The 18,468-nt window shown below is 39.8% G+C and overlaps 1 protein-coding gene across 23 annotated transcripts in view; it reads left to right on the top strand.

The window, feature by feature from the left end:
• The window catches only part of FOXP1 (forkhead box P1), a 493,539-nt gene that overhangs the window by 416,760 nt on the left and 58,311 nt on the right, over positions 1-18,468 (top strand). For all 23 annotated transcript variants that reach the window (XM_073351104.1, XM_073351110.1, XM_073351096.1 and 20 more), the window contains one exon: positions 626-830. In XM_073351104.1, coding sequence (XP_073207205.1) covers positions 626-830 — 205 coding nt within the window. The remainder of the gene's footprint in view (positions 1-625; positions 831-18,468) is intronic.

Here is an 18,468-nt window from a genome sequence, read left to right as displayed (position 1 = left end):
CTGTTAAAATTTGAAAAGCATTCCTGGAAGACGATATGATTTCATAATTTATGTCTAAAAGTGATTAATAAAAACTGTATTTAATAATAAAGCTATTTGTCATCATTTAAAACTAAAGCACAAAATTAGTCATATTGTGGTTCATGTTGTCATAATAACACAGTTGAATACTTTTATTTGAAGATCTTCCTTGGTTCTAAAAATAGATTAGAATGTATTCAATTATTTTTTAAAAACGCAACAAAACTTCTTCAGATGGCTGCAGAGTATAGCCTGGCCCCACTTTCTTGCAGTCATCTCACAGGCAAAATTCATTTGGAGCTCTGCCTCCAAAGGGTCTCTGGGATTGGGCCCTCTGGTACAAAAATCATAGAAATACTAATTAATGGCACATATTTTCCCCCAGAAATCTTGCTTTAATAGGAACTACGTGTTGGGTGCTAATCAGTTTAGCAGGAAACATGAAGTGTTACTTCTGTATTAGCCTTTAGTTCAAAAAAAAAAAAAAATAACCCCACAGAAAACTAACACTAGGCTTTGTTTACTGACTCTTTGATTTAATTACTGTTTTAAGAGGGCCGAATTAGCTGTTAATTGATTTAATTATCCAATTTGTTTGTTTCAGGCATGATTCCAACAGAACTGCAGCAGCTCTGGAAAGAAGTGACAAGCTCTCATACAGCAGAGGAAACAGCAAGCAACAACCACAGCAGTTTGGACCTGTCCACCACATGTGTCTCCTCTTCAGCACCTTCTAAGACCTCCTTAATAATAAACCCACACGCCTCAACTAACGGACAGCTATCGGTCCACACTCCTAAAAGGGAGAGGTAGGTGCTAGTAGAATTTACATATATCTACGTGTAAATCAGTATCTGGTTATTCTGATATTGGTGACTCTAACGTGAGCTTATTTACAATGATGGCCAACAACCTGGCCCACATTTTGCCCTTGCTTTCTCTTCCCATTGATTGCAGTGAGTTTTCAAAAGATTTATGATAGGGCAGAATTTGGCCCTTTTGTTTAGGGCTTTATGGCTTGCTAATTGGATGACTGCTACACAAGTGCATGCATGATTAGTTTCTTAAAACTATATTGAATATGATCTGTGATGTGACGATTATAATTGTTTTAACTTTTCCAACATGGCATTAGTGTTACTGTTGATGTGCCCTAGGGATTTAAATCATGGGTGAGGAAAAATTAGTTGGTCAGTACCACCCATTTTATCATAAATAACTCGCTTTGTTACCATGTTGTATACAGTTCCTTGTCTTACATTATGTTATACGGTTGCAGATCTTCTGAACTCACCCACTCCCACAAGACAGACCAGACTTGAATTCTCCGGGTTGATAAGAAGTGCATTATATCTTTTAAAGTACCTGTAAATTCAGATCACTGGCACAGGGTTGGTTTTTAAAAGTTTGAACTAATTTGTACTTGCCTAGTGGTAGTTTGAAAGTGGTGGCTTAATTCAGGGGTTGTCTGTTGAAGATGCTTCTTAAGTATGGTTCCACTTGATGTGAAGGCTATTTCATTTATGTTTTTTTCCCCTGAAATTTCTGCATCACTTCCATAAGGTACTTCTAACGTTATATTTTTAACTATTGATTACAGTGAAATATATACTCCTAAGTAAAGGGCAGTTCTTCTTCTTGTTTGGAAAGCTACTGTAAGAGTTCAGGCTTAAGGGTTAGTCTGAATCCCGTGCTCGCACACACGTGTCAAACCAAGATTTATATTCTACGAAAGAGAGTTTATCTGTGCTTGAAAAATGATACCAGACACTCACTAGCCAAAGACTGATACGAAAAATGAAAGATGTGTCCCCCTCGTGAGGTCCTACAACATGCTCTGATGAGAAGTGCCATCCCTATCCCCAGTGACATGATGGACAGGTGTGTTTGGGATTCCAATCAGGAAGCCTGCTCGATCTTTCATATGAACTCTCACCTCCTTTTAGCTGCTGGAAGGAGATCCTCCTCTCCGACCCCCCTACTGTAGTCTTCATCCTTCTACCAGCCTGCCAACTGCTGGAGATAGGATATCTCTGCTATTCCATCCCTCCTCCAAAGAGCCTCTGGTTTTCTACATAGCTTTCCCAAGCAGCACAGTGAAATTGACGCGATTCCTTTCCCTTTCCCTTTTGTCCACAGAGATTCTGAGTAGCAACATTGAGATTGACCAGTCTTGCTTTTCTCTTGGCTGCTAATTGGAACTGGGTCTGCAGACTAAGGAAGACAGTTCTGTGTACATTAGTTGACATTTCAGAAGATTCTCTTCACTAGCATAGAAACTTAATGTTTAGTTTATGATGAAAGCTAGATTCCACAGAAATGGATAGTTGTGTTCTTCCTTCACCCTTTTACTCTCAGGGAAGTAGATGAGTGATTTTTTTTTTCAAGCCTGGGAGTTATTCCAGTGGTTGAAAGCATGTTGAAAAGAAAACTACATGAACATATGCATCTTTCTAACATTAAGAAAATCAAGCTGTTTATGTATATGTATAATATAGAGAAGAACACATCCTTGAGAAAGTTGCTGTTGAGATGTTATATACAGTAGGAATAACTTTGTAACTTACATAGGAAGGACTCTGACATTCATATGAGTGACACATATAGATATGAATGTACAGGTTATAACACACACCATCCCGGATATAGTTTCCATGAAGGACTAGATGGGATACTAAACTAACTTGATAGTGTTTCTTTAAATGATTAGATTGTATCTTTGCTTTCTTGTACAGCTGAACAATAAGAGTTTTTATGATTTTCTGGTCATATTTGTACTCTTGTATTTTTTCAAAATATCTCTGTTTTTTAAAACAATTAAAGACCGCACAATTGAATGGGTCTGCTCTCACTTAGTAGGAAACAATAGGTCCCTCCCTACGTTAAGTTTGGAACACAGTGGAGGTAGAATCATAGGACTGGAAGGGACATTGAGAGATCATCTCGTTCAGTCCCCTGCAGTCATGGCAGGACTAAGTATTATCTAGACCATCCCTGACGGTTGTTTGTCTGACCTGCTTCTAAAAATCTACAATGATGGAGATTCTATAACTTCCCCAAGCAATTTATTTATGCCATGTATGGGATTTATGAATCAATTTTGAAATAGGAACTTGCTTTCCATATTATTGTAAAGCAAAGCTGAAAATATTTTGTCCGTACAGTATATTATAAATGTTGGTCTGAATGCAATTACCTTTCACAAACAAGGTGATACGTATGTTTTGTTAGTGAAATTCCACACAATTAATTAGAAAATTATTAGTATATCGCTGAATGTTTTGAGATATTATAGGTTAGTGAGAGACCTTAGAAAAAACCTCAATTGAATTTATAATACACAGTATATTGTTAGCTTATTACAGTACTTAGTTGTTTGTCTATTACATTCCCTTTATTATCATATTATCAAAATATAAAAATACAAACATGGCTGGGAATTAAAATAAAAGGGCTCTGGACTTTGCTTTGCCTTTCTCTATTTGAGGTACTGAAGGTTTATGCCATCCATTTGCTGCAGTGATTGTATTACATCTTTATCCATAAGGAGAACAGGAGACTATACACAGAAGAATGCCTACTGGTGCACTTAAGGTTTCTGTAGCAGTCTCATCAGGCATTGTGGTGCCTGCCTAGATTTCACATGACACACAAAACTCTCCTTGTTTAGATGTATTTCATTCATTTCCTCTTCGAAAGAGTGTTTGTGTACCATCCCTGTATTCAGGGTGGTGAATGAGTAATAAGAAAAAAAAGTACCTTTCTTATAGGTAGAGATGTATATTTAAAAGCAAACAGAGGGAAGAAACCTACAGAATAATAGCAGAGAGAACATAGACTTCATAGTTTTGTTCTCATCTAATACCAGATTGAAAAATTAAGCTTGGGAAATAAGTCTATGAACCTGAGCCTGCCCTCTGTGCTCAGTCAAAACCCCTATTGACATAAACACAGATTTTGCTCAAATAGGAAGGGATGTCAGGATATGGTCTGGTGTGTCAGGAAGTGTACGAATGGCCGTTCTGAACCTCAATCTAGACCTAACACTTCTCAGTAGTAAGCTACAAGCGGTACACAAACTCCTTGGCAGCACAGAAATTTCCTTTCTTAGCAACACACTATCCTGTGGATAGTTTGGGGCAGTTGTTTTTCTGCCCGGAGAATGGTCTTTTGGAGGGCACAGCAGATTTGCGTCTTGGCGCCCTGCCTGTCCTCTCTGGCATCCTGAGACTGCTAGGAGGGTTAGCGAGAAAATGGATTGCAGTGGCTTAGGCAGCTGTTGAGACCAGCAGTGATGGGCACTAGTACAAAACCCTGAAATTGACAGATGGCTCCCAGCTCTGTGGGCCAGATCCTGGCACCCTGCTACAACACGTTAGCACTGCTGCAGTGGCTCAAAAGAGCAGCAAAGCTGCTCTAGTTGGGCAAGTGAAGATTCCTCCAGCAGGGGAAACTTCCCTGCACATAGGGCATGGGTCTAGAGGAGGAAATGGGGCCAGCACTTACAGGCCCTTTATCCCCCAATCCCTCTTGGGTCTGTATCGAGCACTGCGTGGCTGAACTCTAGGATTGATTTAGTTGGGGATGGGTTCTGCTTTGAGCAGGGGGTTGGACTAGATGACCTCCTGAGGTGCCTTCCGACCCTGATATTCTGTGATTGGAGCCTGTGTCTTTTATTACATCTGACCCAGCTCGTTCAGCAGAACAGCCAGTTGTGTGAATTGGATTGGGGCTGAGAGGAGGGTGAACTAGCTGTGGCTCAGTCTGGGTAAGATGGAGCTCGTGTCAGCAGAATGGGGAAAGCCACAGGAAGAGTTGGCAAAGATGAAATCAGCTTCCTGACTGGAGGAATGTAAGCACCACTCGTTATACAGATCTGCTGGTTGGGCTGGCTGGATCCCCCAAGGGCTTCTGGGGGCTCAAGTTGCCAGTGAAGCCAAGCCCCCCCCCCCCTTTTTTTTTTCCCCTGCATCGATAGGAACTGACAAGCATGTACATTTTCATTTCACGTGTGGGTGGAGCACCAGGTATTTGTGTGTGTGCTACCTCCAGACTAAGCTGTTGTAACACACACTGCAATGGGACTAGACTTTGAGACCATCTGGAAGCTGGACTTCATGCAGAACGCAACTGCCCACTTACTGAGCAGCGTTTCACATGGGGAAACATTGCTCCATAGTCTGTCGCTTTGTATTGAACCAGAGAGTCCTGCGTGGTTTGGGCCACCCAGATGGCATCCTCCTCACGCCCCGTGTGATATCTGTGGGTTGATTATCAGGGGAGATGCACCTGTTTAAAAGAAATGGGGCTGGTGACAGGGCCTCTTCAGCGTGAGACCAGTGGAACTTGCTGTCAGCCTTGGTCTGACCCAGTCCGGAGTTACTGATTTAGATTTAAACAATAAAAAACACAGGAAAAGCTCCAAATGCCTTAACAAGTAATCATTTACAGCCACACGCTAATGATCACCCAGCAGCCATAAATAATCACATGCGGGTAGGAGTAACATTTGCTCGTAGGGTGTGCATAAAGCTTTTCTTCCCCCGCCTTGGGGTTTTGGACAAGGGAATGATCTTTAGGGGTGCAAGCTGGTTATGTGGGAGTTGCCATAATTGTTGTTGTCCCCATCCTCCTCCTCCCTGGCACGTGTTACTGGGGCACTTTGTTCTGGATTTTGTGGCATTATTGATCCTGTGGACTTGATTCTGTTGTTGCTGACCATGCTGTAAAGCAGAGTAACGCCACTGATCTCAGTGGAGATAGAAGTACCTGTGTAAAACCATTTGGAGATCAGTGTCCTCACTGTATGTTCTGGACGAAGGGATTTGAGCAATGGATAAGTACTTAAAAAGAATGGGGGAAATAATTTTTTGTTTTTATTTTTATTTTTTTTTACCATGCTCAGATGTCACCAAGCTGAGGCCCCAGTCCTGCAGCTGGATACCCATAGGCTTAAGGGTCTGCCTGCACATATCAGATTGGTGGATCAGGGCTCAGATTTGTGATGATGGTGGCAGTGCTGGCAACTATAGTTAATCAGTGGAGACAGTCACCAGAACTGGATCACAGTTCTCCTCTACAGCTAGACAAATAGAAAATTCAACCACCCGTGCTCAGAATCTTCCCTTGGATGTGCGTGCACAGCTTCAGGAGACTCAAGTGGGAACCAAATGCATTTTGGCGCAGTGGGTATTCCCAATTTATAAAATAGGTCAAGAAAAGAGAAAGGTTGGCTAAGAGGGTTGGTTTTGTTTTTTTTAATGCCCTGTGCATATTACTTTGATAGAAACCCTTTTTTAATTAAATGATATAATTCCAGCTAGAAATAATGGGTTAATGCTTTCATTCACTTTGTCTTTAAATGTATATTACATCTATGCTTTTGTCCCACATTGCGCCCAGTTCTGTAAGTAGCAGCAGCAGCAGCAGCTCTGGGGTTTGGTGCGTAGCAATCTGTTAAGGAGATAAATAATCTGCTTTGGCATGACACTCCTACTCTCCTCTTTAATTTGTCTTACACAAGGAAAATTATAATTAAATCATTCAGGGTAAACCCTTGAGTGTTGAGAAGGAAAAAACACACTTTGGTAAAGATTGCCAATAGAGACCAACTTCCCTGTTGTGGCGTGCAGAGACATTTATCAATATTCAGCACTATTAAAGGGAGAACATTTCGTGTGATTTGTGAGGCGGATGCCAAAGCTCAAATCAAGGCTTGTTAAGATCCTTTCCCCATGCAATCATGGGTATTCAGCATCATTAGAATTCAGCACTGCCTGTGTGTTTCATGCTTTGATTTTACTCAGACAATTTAATAATGTTTATTGTGCTGATTATATATATATATATATATATATATATATATAAATTCACTCAATGCAATAAACATACCTCAGTCGTCAGTACCCTAAGGGAAATATTTAGTTATTCACAAAGGATAAGAAAAAGTGAGACCATCAGCTAGCATGCAAACCTCTCATCATCTTATCAGCATTTGGGTTTCTGCAATAACAAGCGCTCTTTTCACAGTAAGTAAATATGTAAAGTCAGTTAAGAACGTCTGCTGTGTGTAGAAACATCAAGGGCAATACCTTGTCTTTTTCATATTGTTCCACTGCATCTTCATTTTGGACAAACTCACGCATTTTTTTAACATGGCAGCAAAAGTGTATTTGCTAAAGTGTTTTATGTATGTGATTCCTTACTTTAAAGGTTGTCGGGTGTTGTCATAGCTGTAACATAAACATGTTTAAAATATTTGTACATAAGTATTTTAAGTCAAAATATATCTAAATGCATGACTCATTTAAAATGATCTGAAATTGTCCAGAGGCTTAAAATAGATTATGATCCTGATCTCCTTTGTAAAACACTTCGAAATCAACTTATGAAACGCACTATAGAAGAGCTAGATGGTACTATTATTATGTAATGTAACACATAACGTCCTCAAGTAGTCTCAGGTGTCTGTACACTGATCCAGTCCCCCTACATAAGTTAGAGTGATCCTCAGGCTGCGGTAACTTGTGCCAGTTGTCAGCACTCCCAAGAGGCTGGTATGGTAGCTGGAATTTTTGGGGTGTAGAGAAGCACGTGCTACACCAGTTCTGCGTCTGATAGACTTTAAGGTTAGAAGGGTCCATCATGATAATCTAGTCTGACCTCCTGCACATTGCAGGCCACAGAACCTCAGCCACTTGTGAAATAGACCCCTAACCTCTAACTGAGTTACTGAAGTCCTCAAATCATGGTTTAAAGACTTCAAGTTACCGATAATTCACCATTTTCGCTAGTTTAAACCTGCCAGTGACCGATGCCCCAAGCTGCAGAGGAAGGCGGAAAAAACCCAGGGTCTCTGCTAATCTGACCTGGGGGAAAATTCCTTCCTGACCCGAAATATGGCGATTGGTTAGACCCCGAGCATGTGGACAAGACTCACGAGCCACACACCTCGGAAAGAATTCTCTGTAATAACTTGGAGCCCTCCCCATCTAGTGTCCCATCTCCAGCAGTGGGGGATTTTTATTACTGGCAGTCACCAGTGGGCCACGTGCCTTTGTAGGCAATCTCATTATATCATCCCTTGTCACCAGAGGATCCTCCTATGCTGGGGGCGATCCTTCTTTAGATGGATCTGTAGACTTTAGGGCTGTTTTGCGCCAGCAGAGTAGCAAAAAAAGCAGCTTTGCCACAGGAGAGAATCTAGGGCAATATGATTTTTGTTCCTGTGTCCTGGAGAGTCTCAATTCTAAGTCTGCAGCTCTTTGTTGATTGCAACAACAAGATGATGACAGGTGTGTGTGTGTTCATGTACATATATATGTAATAATTCATTAAAATAGAAGTTCTATTAGTTTGAGGGTTGCAATTATATAAGTGAATTATGATATAGTATTACTAGACACAGGAAAAGACCATTTGTACAGTAAACCTTTCTAAAGCCTCCAGGAATTCCTGGTCTCATTTTTACTGTCTTATATCCTTTCCTACCATATTTGAATCCCTTCCCTCCACATAAGCAGGCAGTTAATTCATCGGATAAATAAATAAGTATATGACTTATGTGACTATTTTCTTGCATGCATTGCAGAAGGAATTAGTCTTGAGGAAGGATCTGAAGGAGGAGAGGGTAGTGGCATGGCAGATCATTGATCTGCTTCCTAAGCGTAATATATAGTGTTTGTTTTAACCTTACATGCCAACTAAGGTTGCCAACCCTCCAGGATTGGCCCGGAGTCTCCAGGAATTAAGTCTCCAGTCTCCAGGAATTGTCATGTGATGAAATCTCCAGGAATATGTCCAACCAAAATTGGCAGCCCTAATGCCAACCAATCATTGGGCTAAATTCAATGACCCTTAACTGAGTGAATAGTGGTTCAGCTTGATTATAGATTACAGAATGTGGCCCGTTATTAATATGATGAAATATTATCTGGATGAAATAATTTGGCCTATTGTCCCTATATACTCCCGGGGTCTGATTATCCATTGCCTTGCTTCTTGTGTAGTCATTGGCACTCATTCTGCACTGGTGCCAGTGATGCAGGGCAAGGGAGAATCTGCTCCTCCACATCCACTTTCTTCTGTGCAGTTGGTTTTTGAAACCTTCATCAGTAGGCACTCCTTATACCTCTATCATCAGCCTACATCTATTAGGTTACATCCGATTTATTTCCTCCTTCCACCCCTTCCACTTTTCCTCCAAACAGGTATTTGTAAAATCTGAGTTTCAGTTGCATTTCACCTTACATTCTGCCTTAAAGGAAGGCTGAGCCCTGTTCCGTAGGCCAACTGTTAAGAACCTTTTCCTGTGTTCTGCACAACAGAAATGCATGTGATTCCCTCCATTGCATATGGATCCAAGTTACGGAGAACCTACTGTAACAGGATTGAAGGGGAAAGCGGCGTCCTCCTGCCTGTCGCACCCACATCTCTTCCAGTTGCAGCTTTGCCTGACCAAGGTCGGCCAGGAGGGGAGGAGTTAGGAACATGCACACTGGATACGTTTCTCTCCTAAATGTAGATAACAGTGCAGTGAGCCCTGTAAGTCATTACAGCCCTGACCAGCAATAACTCTGTGTCTTTAACATACTGCATAAGGGAGTTTTGGTGTCACATAGGGAAGGGCAGCTAAAGGCATCAAAAAGTTGCCCTCCTCCCCCACATACCAACCCTACTCCTAAGAGTGGGGGGGAGTGAGGATCATATAGACATCAGCGGACCCTGCATTTGGCTTCGTATATATATGAGGTTACCATGGACATTACAATATTACCCATGGAGCTCAGCTTGCTCTAATAATCAATGCCAGTCCCTCTCCTTTTCCACAATACAGGTGGTACTGAGCGGATGATGTAATTCGCTGGAAGCTCACAAGAGGTGATGGATATTGTTCCTTCCTGCACTTTTACGTAGACTCATAGAAGATTAGGGTTGGAAGAGACTTAAGGAGGTCATCTAGTCCAACCCCCTGCTCAAAGCAGGACCAACTCCAACCATCCCCATGGGCAGGGGAGCATGTAGACTTTGGTTTGTGTTGCATGGTTGTGCCATTTAGAGCCTGATTCGACCAGCCTTACACGCCTTAAGAAGTGCCTTACTCCAGGATTTCAGTGGAACTATTCAAAGAGTAGGTGAGCACAACTCAAGGCGAGTAAGTGCATCAGCATCTGGCCCTTAATATATTGGGCCAGCTTCATCCCTGGTACATAAGCATGTGCAGTCCATTGACATTAATGCAGTTGCACTCGGTTACTCCAGAGTTGAATTTGATCCAAAGTCTCTGTTTTGACCCCAGACATATAGTTGTTCTTTTAAAGCCTCTATGAAACTTCCACTTAAATGGTCAAAAACCTTCTGCATCTAGCTGCCTCATTCCTCATGGTATCTAGCACGAGCAGGATGGCTAAACTTTTTGGGGCTGAGCTGCACCTGGCAAAAATTGTCACAGCCTCATTGACGCCAGGGGAGCTATGACTCTTCATGCAAGCTGGGGATCTGTTTCCTGCTTTCCTTCCATTTATTCATCTTGCTTAAATTCTGCATAGCTCAAAACGTGTCAGGACAGCATACAGTTGGCAGTCTCATTACAGCTAGAGAAGATACCATTCAATGCCATTTGCTTTCCTGGACGGAGTCAGTTTTCTACCCAACCTGCTTTTTAAAAATTCCCTCTTGCATGCCCCAGGTCCATAGTTGCTAATTTTCATTGTCAGTGGGGTGTTTTTAAGCAGAATATATAACATCGGCTATATTTACCATGTGCACCGTGTACCGTGATAGTCATTTCTTCAAGGAATGCCAGCAAATTAGTTACGCGAGACCATTTCCTCATCCACCCATGTCTGAGGTCTTTAATCAGATTATATTTTTCAGGGTATTCTCACAAAGTCCCACAAAATTGTTCCTGGGATTTCCCTCCACAAGTGATATTAAGCTAACCAGTCTGTAATTGCTTACTTTATAATGTGGCCACTTTTATGAATAATAGTGTTATGGTTGCCACTTTACAGTCCTCAGGAACCTGACCTGACATCAGAGAACTTCTTAACTTGAATGGTTCATTTGTTTCTGGTCACGTGCAATAATGATCAGTTATACAATTCCCAACTCTAAATTAGTATATGAAAAAAACCCAAAACACTTTAAATAGATTGGGTGAGCCTTGGCAGACACACAGCAGAACTTTTCCAAATTTTAGCATATGTATTGTTTTGTACCTCCATCTGGCCAACAAATCATTGTTTGATATCTGAGTACTTTGCATATCTCCTCCCTTTTCTTGCAGCTCAGATAATTACGTCTGTTTAATTCAGCTTAATGGTTTTTTTACATACCAAATAAATAGCTGATAGTTTTCTGCTAATTGTGTACATATGTGCATTTTATTTAATTGTGGCAGCTAGAATTTTAGTAACACATTCCTGTCTCAGTACTTAGTGTCCAGCTAATGTCTTCTCTTTCAATTAAAGATGTTTATATATTGGTCTTAAAAGTTGACTTCTCTTATCTTTTTTTATTTTTTTATTTACATTAAACTATGGGATTCATGTTTTCTTTTTTTCTCTTGTGTGTAAGAGAATCATTTCTCAGTATATGCTCCAGAGATGCTAACTATTGGAAAGAGCTGGTCAGGGAGATGAAGAAGAGCTGTATTATTTTCAGAAAACAATTGGGGAAGGAAAAAGAAACACCCTGGAAAATGTCTTAAAAATGAGGATTAAGTTAGATGATTTTCATAGGACTATTTACTCTGCTGTTCAATAAAACTCCAGCATTGAGTATGACAGCTGTTATATCACATAATGCGTCTTACCATTAAGGTACTGAGTGTCATTTAAAGTAACACACCATCCTTAAGCTGTGTACAGTTCATCCATTTCACCATGTTTTAATGGAAAAATCAGTTTTTCAATAAAATGATATCATTTACCCCAGGTTGTAATGCTCATTTTACAACTGTTTTTGTTTAATTCCATTTATTTTTTCTTTTTCTTGGCATCCTTTATTTTTTAAGGATTGAGGGAGGAATTTGTTCTCATTCAGGATTGACATGAAATGGTACAGATGCAAAGATCTCTTTGTCCTTCCCTCACAACTCCAAAAATCTTGTACTAATCTGGAATGCTTTTGTTTTAATTATTATGATTATATTTTAAGGCAAATAGGGTTATATTTTCAAGGTAGTGAAGAGACATTTGCTGAAATCCCATAATTTGTTAAGGGGTTTGTGCCTGCATATTGTTGGGGAAACCAACCTATCATACGTTGCTTGGTTTTCACATCTAGGCAGCTGCTCATTTGTGTAATGCAAATGTGTTTTTTTCATATGGCAGGTGACTCAAGGTGTGTTCGCATTTTTTTTATATTCTTCTATGTAATCAGTAGAGGCATATGTATATTATAAAGTATATTCTGCTCATTAAAACAATGGTGTAAACACACAAAGGGAAATTGTTAGTACATGTTGCAGCTTGTCATTTCAGGCTGTGTGAATAAAGAAGATAACTATTCCTTTGGGAAACTATTTCAGGAATTGAGCAACAGATATGCTAGCCAGAGAATTCTTTTAACTGTAATTTTCCTTTTTGTGTGTACTCAAAAATAACATCCTGATGGGTCCTTAAATGCCATTTCATATATAGAGCACAATTTCCACAGCACAGGTGGTGCTAATATAGGACAGTCCCCTAGGCACTTGTCGCCGAGAGTTGTACAGCTTGTTCAGTGTCTGCATCCATATGGCAATCTGTCCCATTCATAGAAAGACATTGTAGCTGTGCCTGTGGGTGCTTTGGTCAATGTAGTGTGAAAAGTAGGTTTTAACTCTCAGCAACCTATGTTCTGCAGTTTGTTTTATTGTAGAATCCGAGTTATAAGATTAATAAAAAAAAAAAAATTCAGCTCAGAGCAAATTCCAGAACAATCTTGCTGGTTTCATTTTTGGTTACTCTTAGTAGCACATGGTTAACTCTGCCAGTGCGGTTGTTCTGTTTGCAGCATACCAGTGCAGAGTTTACAGGAAATCATTCTTAGAAGAAACATTTTCTTAGTTGTTTAGACTGTGAATTAACTCAGAACTTGCATAGCCGTAGATGGCCTGTATACATAAATATGCATCCTGTATACACAAGCATGGTCCTTTTCTTCCCTTTTTTGTGTTGAGTTGTGCTATTGTTTTTCTTCCACATGCTCCACTTGTGACGTAAGTTGAGTATACCTGTTCAGAAGAGCATATGTTCTCAGCAAGTCTACAGAGTGTGTCTAAGGGTATGTCTACACTGCAAGGAAAAACCCAAGGTGCCAAGTGTCAGAGCCCTAGTCAGTTGATTCAGGCTCATGGGATTCTGGCTGTGTGGCTAAAAAATAGCAGTGTAGAGGTTCCCGCTCAGGCTCTGAAACCCAGCAACAGGTTCTAGCCTGAGCAGGAGCATCTACGCTGCTATCTTTAGCCCCTCAACCCGAGCCCCATGAGTCCAAATCAATGGACTTGGGCTCTGAGACTTGGTGCCATGGGTTCTTCTTTCCAATATAGACATACCCCAAGTATCCTGTGATGAACCACTCCTGGAATGGGAGCCAGCCCACAATCACAATATGGACAGAGTATGGCAAAAGGGATTTCCCCAATGGAGTGTGTGGAAAATGAGTGTCTTTCAAAAAGCTTTAAGTTATTAACAAGAAAGCAAAATGTATGGCTGCTCTGGTATCTATGATTTTCATGCCAAATGTTGTTCTGCTTTAGCATGACTATTTGTTGTTCCTTTTAGTAAACAAAAACAATTAGCCTAACACCTGCAACAGCATATGATATTTACACTACCTGTATGATTCAGCATGCTTCCCTGAGGAAATAGATAGACTTGTGTCCTATGAATTTTGGTGCTTTTTATAATTTTCCCTGAGGGAAAGCATGTGGCAGAAATAATTTAATATATTTTCATTGTTTTCTTATCATACATTTTCCTCACACTTTTAGGGTATATTTACAAAATGGCATGTAAATTACAAAAAAAAAAAATGTTGCAAGATTATTTAGTGGAAGGAGGCATACAAAACAAATTCACCGTGTATATGTGATGTGACAGTCACCTTCTGTGCTGTTTTTGTTGTGCCTATGGAATCATAGTGGTAAAATATTAAAGTGTAATAGTCCATGTTAATTGACCACATGACCAGGCAATACGGGCAGAAGTCTTTCCCATCCTCGGATTCTGTTCTTACATTTAAAGTTACTGTAGAAAATGTACTGGAACATATGATCTTCCGCATAAGGTATTGAAGCTCAAGTCCCGTTTAAGTCAACGGGACTGCTTACATGCTTAGAGTTAGGCATGTGCTTAAATAAGACTGGAGATTTTTCCTCTCTCCCATCCCCAGCATGAATTCTGTATGCAAGAGCAACAGGAATTGCTGTGTTAAAGATCAGTGAGAAAAAATCGTCAAAGTGTTAGCTTAATTAGAGAAAAATGTGATCCTAAGATACTGAATCTGTCGAACATCATCTGAATAAATTAGAGGACTGTGCAGAGCGGAATAAAATGAAATTTAACAAGGATAAGTGGAGAGTTGTCCAGATAGGTAATAAAAATCCAAAATACATGTTCAAAATGACACATCAGCTACTAAGCATCGGTTATGTGGGAAATGACGTAGGTACTATAGAGCATGACAAATTAAAATGAGGCATTTGCTGGAACCCATACTTAAGAAGGTAAATGTAGTCTTGGGCTGTACAAACATGTTTGTCACATTTAAGACTCTTCTTCCCTGTTACACAGTACAAAGCACCATTTAAACCACAGTCAGAATAAGACATGCAAGTAGGCACTATCCTGCAGAAAGGATAAAGAGAAATTGGAGCAAATACAGAAGAGAGCAGCTAGGATGATAAAGGGAGGGAATGGGCTATGAAGAAAGATTAAAGGGAATTAAAGATCTACACCCTGGAAAAATAGAGGCAGTATGAGGATGTGATTATGATATGCAAGTATATGAAGTGAAGTTACAAAGAGGAGAGAGAGAAATTGTTCTCATTAGTTAGTAACAATAGAATTTAAAATCCAGCATTTCAGTTCATATTTGTCTAGGTATTTCTGATGTGCTCTTCACGATGATATTCAGGCACCACATTGAAAAAAAATCAGTTTTAAATAGCAGGGCAAACTTGTTTATAGTAAAATCAAATGGAGATTTGAGCTTGCAGCTGAAAGAAGCTACAGAATCAAAATTGTTTTTGTGATGAGCACTTCTCCTAGGTGTTCTAGAAAGATGCACTCGAATCATCCAAAGAAAGTGGCATGTTAGACTAGTGGTTATACAAGTCCTTAGCAGTTTTCATGAGATGTCAAAAATCGGGGGTAATAATATGCATATTGGAAAAAGTGCATAGTACATTTAGAGCTTCATAATTTTGACTGTTAACCAAAGATGTTCTATCATAGATTTTTAGGGTCAGACGGGAGCATTCTGACAATCTCGTCTGTCTGCTACATGTAATCCACTACAGCAGAAAGGTATTGAGGTCTCTACATACTCTGTCACAATGTCTCTGCCAAGGCACCTCACTACATCTGCTCTCCTGCAGGAGGCCACACAGTTGGGACAGAGATGGGGTAGTCAATCCCTGATTCTCTCTTAAAGTGATTGTTTAGCTACATTTGGTGAAGTAACTTCCTTGAAGCAGCTGCCCAGCAAATGGTCCCAAGTTTGGCCAGGCTGCAATCTCTGATGCTGATCGTTAGGGTGTCAGAGTTTTTCAATGCACAAGTAAAAAAACATCAGACAGGATATCAGCCTGTGAACAACAAATTTTAACCTGGTTTGTCTGAAGTTGTAGTCATTTCAAATTTAATTTACCATTCCTGTTTCTTCCAATGAGTTTGATGTAGAACATGAATTTCCATTGGTCCTGGGTCTTGGTATTGGTTAATGCCTTTGGGGGGCAGGGTTAGGTTTTTTTTTTCCCTTCCTAAACAAATATAGGTAAACTAGATGATCTTTTCTGAAAGGAAAAACTGCCACATTTTGAAAAGGGCAGAGTTGTTCATTAATTCTCCTTAAAGCTATTTGTGGTCAGTACTAGATCAGTATAGTTGATTCATTAAGGTTGCCATTTCGCTTTTTAATTAAGTGAAATATGGATCTCTAAATTTTTGGTTTTCACCTCACATTTCTTGACCTTTCACCTATCTGTAGCCAAACATAGACGTTGACTTTATTATCATTCGTTTTTCTTTTGTGCCTTTTGAGTAACTACAGAATTCACCGGCAAGTCACAGAAGTACAGGGTCGGTTCCAAATGGGCCTATATCTCCTCAAATTTGGGACTGAAAATGGGGTATCGTGCATCAAATAATATACCATTCTGAAAAACCTGAACAAGTTGACAGTCTATCAAATGTGATGGAGCTTCATAGATTGGGGAAATAGGAATACTAAGTAACTGTGATCATTACTGTTCCTGTGGCCTCTTCCACATCTCCCTGTTGTTGTCCTAAGTCTATAGGCTCTTTAAGGCAGGTATCATATCTTACATATATTGTGTGAGGTACATTGAATATATGTTTGGGTTTGTAAATGATGATGAGTTTTACAATGAGTGTTTTTCTATCCTTAATGCCATTACCATTAGATCAATATTGCAATTCCTGTGAGAGATGAAACACTATTTTGACATATTGATGCTACTGTGCTTCATTGTACTTTATTCTCTTTCCTTTACTTATGCTGACAAACTTTAAGATTAGTATGGTTTAAACCCATCCCTGGCTCAAATGTGTTATGAACCTGGATAGGTCAGCCGGTAGAGCATCAGACTTTTAATATGATGATCTGGGATTCAAGTCCTGTGTATTTTGTAGGAGATCAGACTAGATGATCACAATGGCACCTTCTAGCCTTATAATTTATGAATCCCAAAGGAGGACTGAGTTTCTCACACATGATTAATGTCTCCTATTTCAGACTCCTAGTTAATTAATGTTATCCTCTGCATTCTGAGGCCAAATAATTCATGTACGGGAGGCTCTGTTAATGGGGATTCTCTATATCCTAGTGAAGAGGAGAAGATAGATGTTGATAGAGTACAGGTAAGAACTGAAAAGAAACAGTCAAATGAAAAATGGTCCCGGTCAGTTGCATCACATAATGGCAGACAACAAAAATGACAAATTTTGCTTGTATAAAAATGCTAGAAATCTAAATACTAGGATTGGTGAATTTGAGTGCCTGATATTAAATGAGGATGAGGATGTTGATGTAATAGGCATCACAGAAATTTGGTAGAACAATGATAATCAATGGGAAATGGCAATATAAGAGCACAAAATATATAGGAATGACAGAGTAGTTTGTGCTGGTGGGGGAGTGGCTCTATATGTGAAAGAAAGCATAGATTCGAACATAGTAAAAATCTTAAATTAATCAAACTGTGCAACAGAATCTCTATAGAATGGACAGACATTCCGTGCTTGAACAGTAATAATACAGAAATGGGGGTATCCTACCAACCACCTGACCAGGATGCTGATGGTGATTGTGAAATACTCAGGGAGATTAGAGAAGTTATAAATATAGTAAACTCAGTAATAATGGGGTAATTCAGCTATCCCTATATTGACTGGGTACATGTCACTTTGGGACAGGTTGCTGAGATAACGTTTCTAGACCCCATTAATGACTGCTTTTTGGAGCAGCTAATCCTGGAACCCACAAGAGGAGAGGCAATTCTTGATTTAGTCCTAACTGGAGCACAGGGCCAGCTCCAAGAGGTGAATGTAGCGGAACTGTTGGTTAATAGTGCCCATAATGTAATTAAATGTAACATCCTTGTGGGAAGAAAAATACCAGAGAAGCCCACCACCGTAGCATTTAGCTTCAGGAAGGGGAACTAACAAAAATTGAGCTAGTTAAACAGTAATTAAAAGGTCCAGTCATGAGAGTGAAACTTTTTAAAAACACCATAATAGAGGCTCAAATTAAATATATACCCTACATTAAAAAAACACAATAAGAGGACCAAAAAAAGTCCCACCATGGCTAAACAGTAAAAGAAGCAGTTAGAAGCAAAAAGTTGGAAGTCAAAAAGTTAAAAGTTGGAAGTCAAATCCTACTAACGAAAATAGAAAGAAACACAAACTCTGGCAAGTCAAGTGTAAAAGTATAATTAGGCCTAAAAGAATTTGAAGAGCAACTAGCAAAAGACACAAAAACTAACAGCAAAAAAAAATTAAGTACATCAGAAGCAGGAAGCCTGCCCAACTATCAGTGGGGACATTGAATGATTGAGGTGCTAAGGGAGCACTCAGAGAAGATAAGGCCATTGTGGAGAAGCTAAATTAATTCTTTGCATCTGTCTTCACTGCAGAGGATGTAACGGAGACTCCCATACCTGAGCCATTCTTTTTAGGGGACAAGTCTGAGGAACTGTTCCAGATTGAGGTGTCA

The sequence above is a fragment of the Lepidochelys kempii genome, chromosome 7 (assembly GCF_965140265.1).
Source record: "Lepidochelys kempii isolate rLepKem1 chromosome 7, rLepKem1.hap2, whole genome shotgun sequence".
NCBI lineage: Eukaryota > Metazoa > Chordata > Testudines > Cheloniidae > Lepidochelys > Lepidochelys kempii.
The sequence above is the reverse complement of the archived record's forward strand: the minus strand, read 5'-3'. Positions and strand labels throughout refer to the sequence as shown.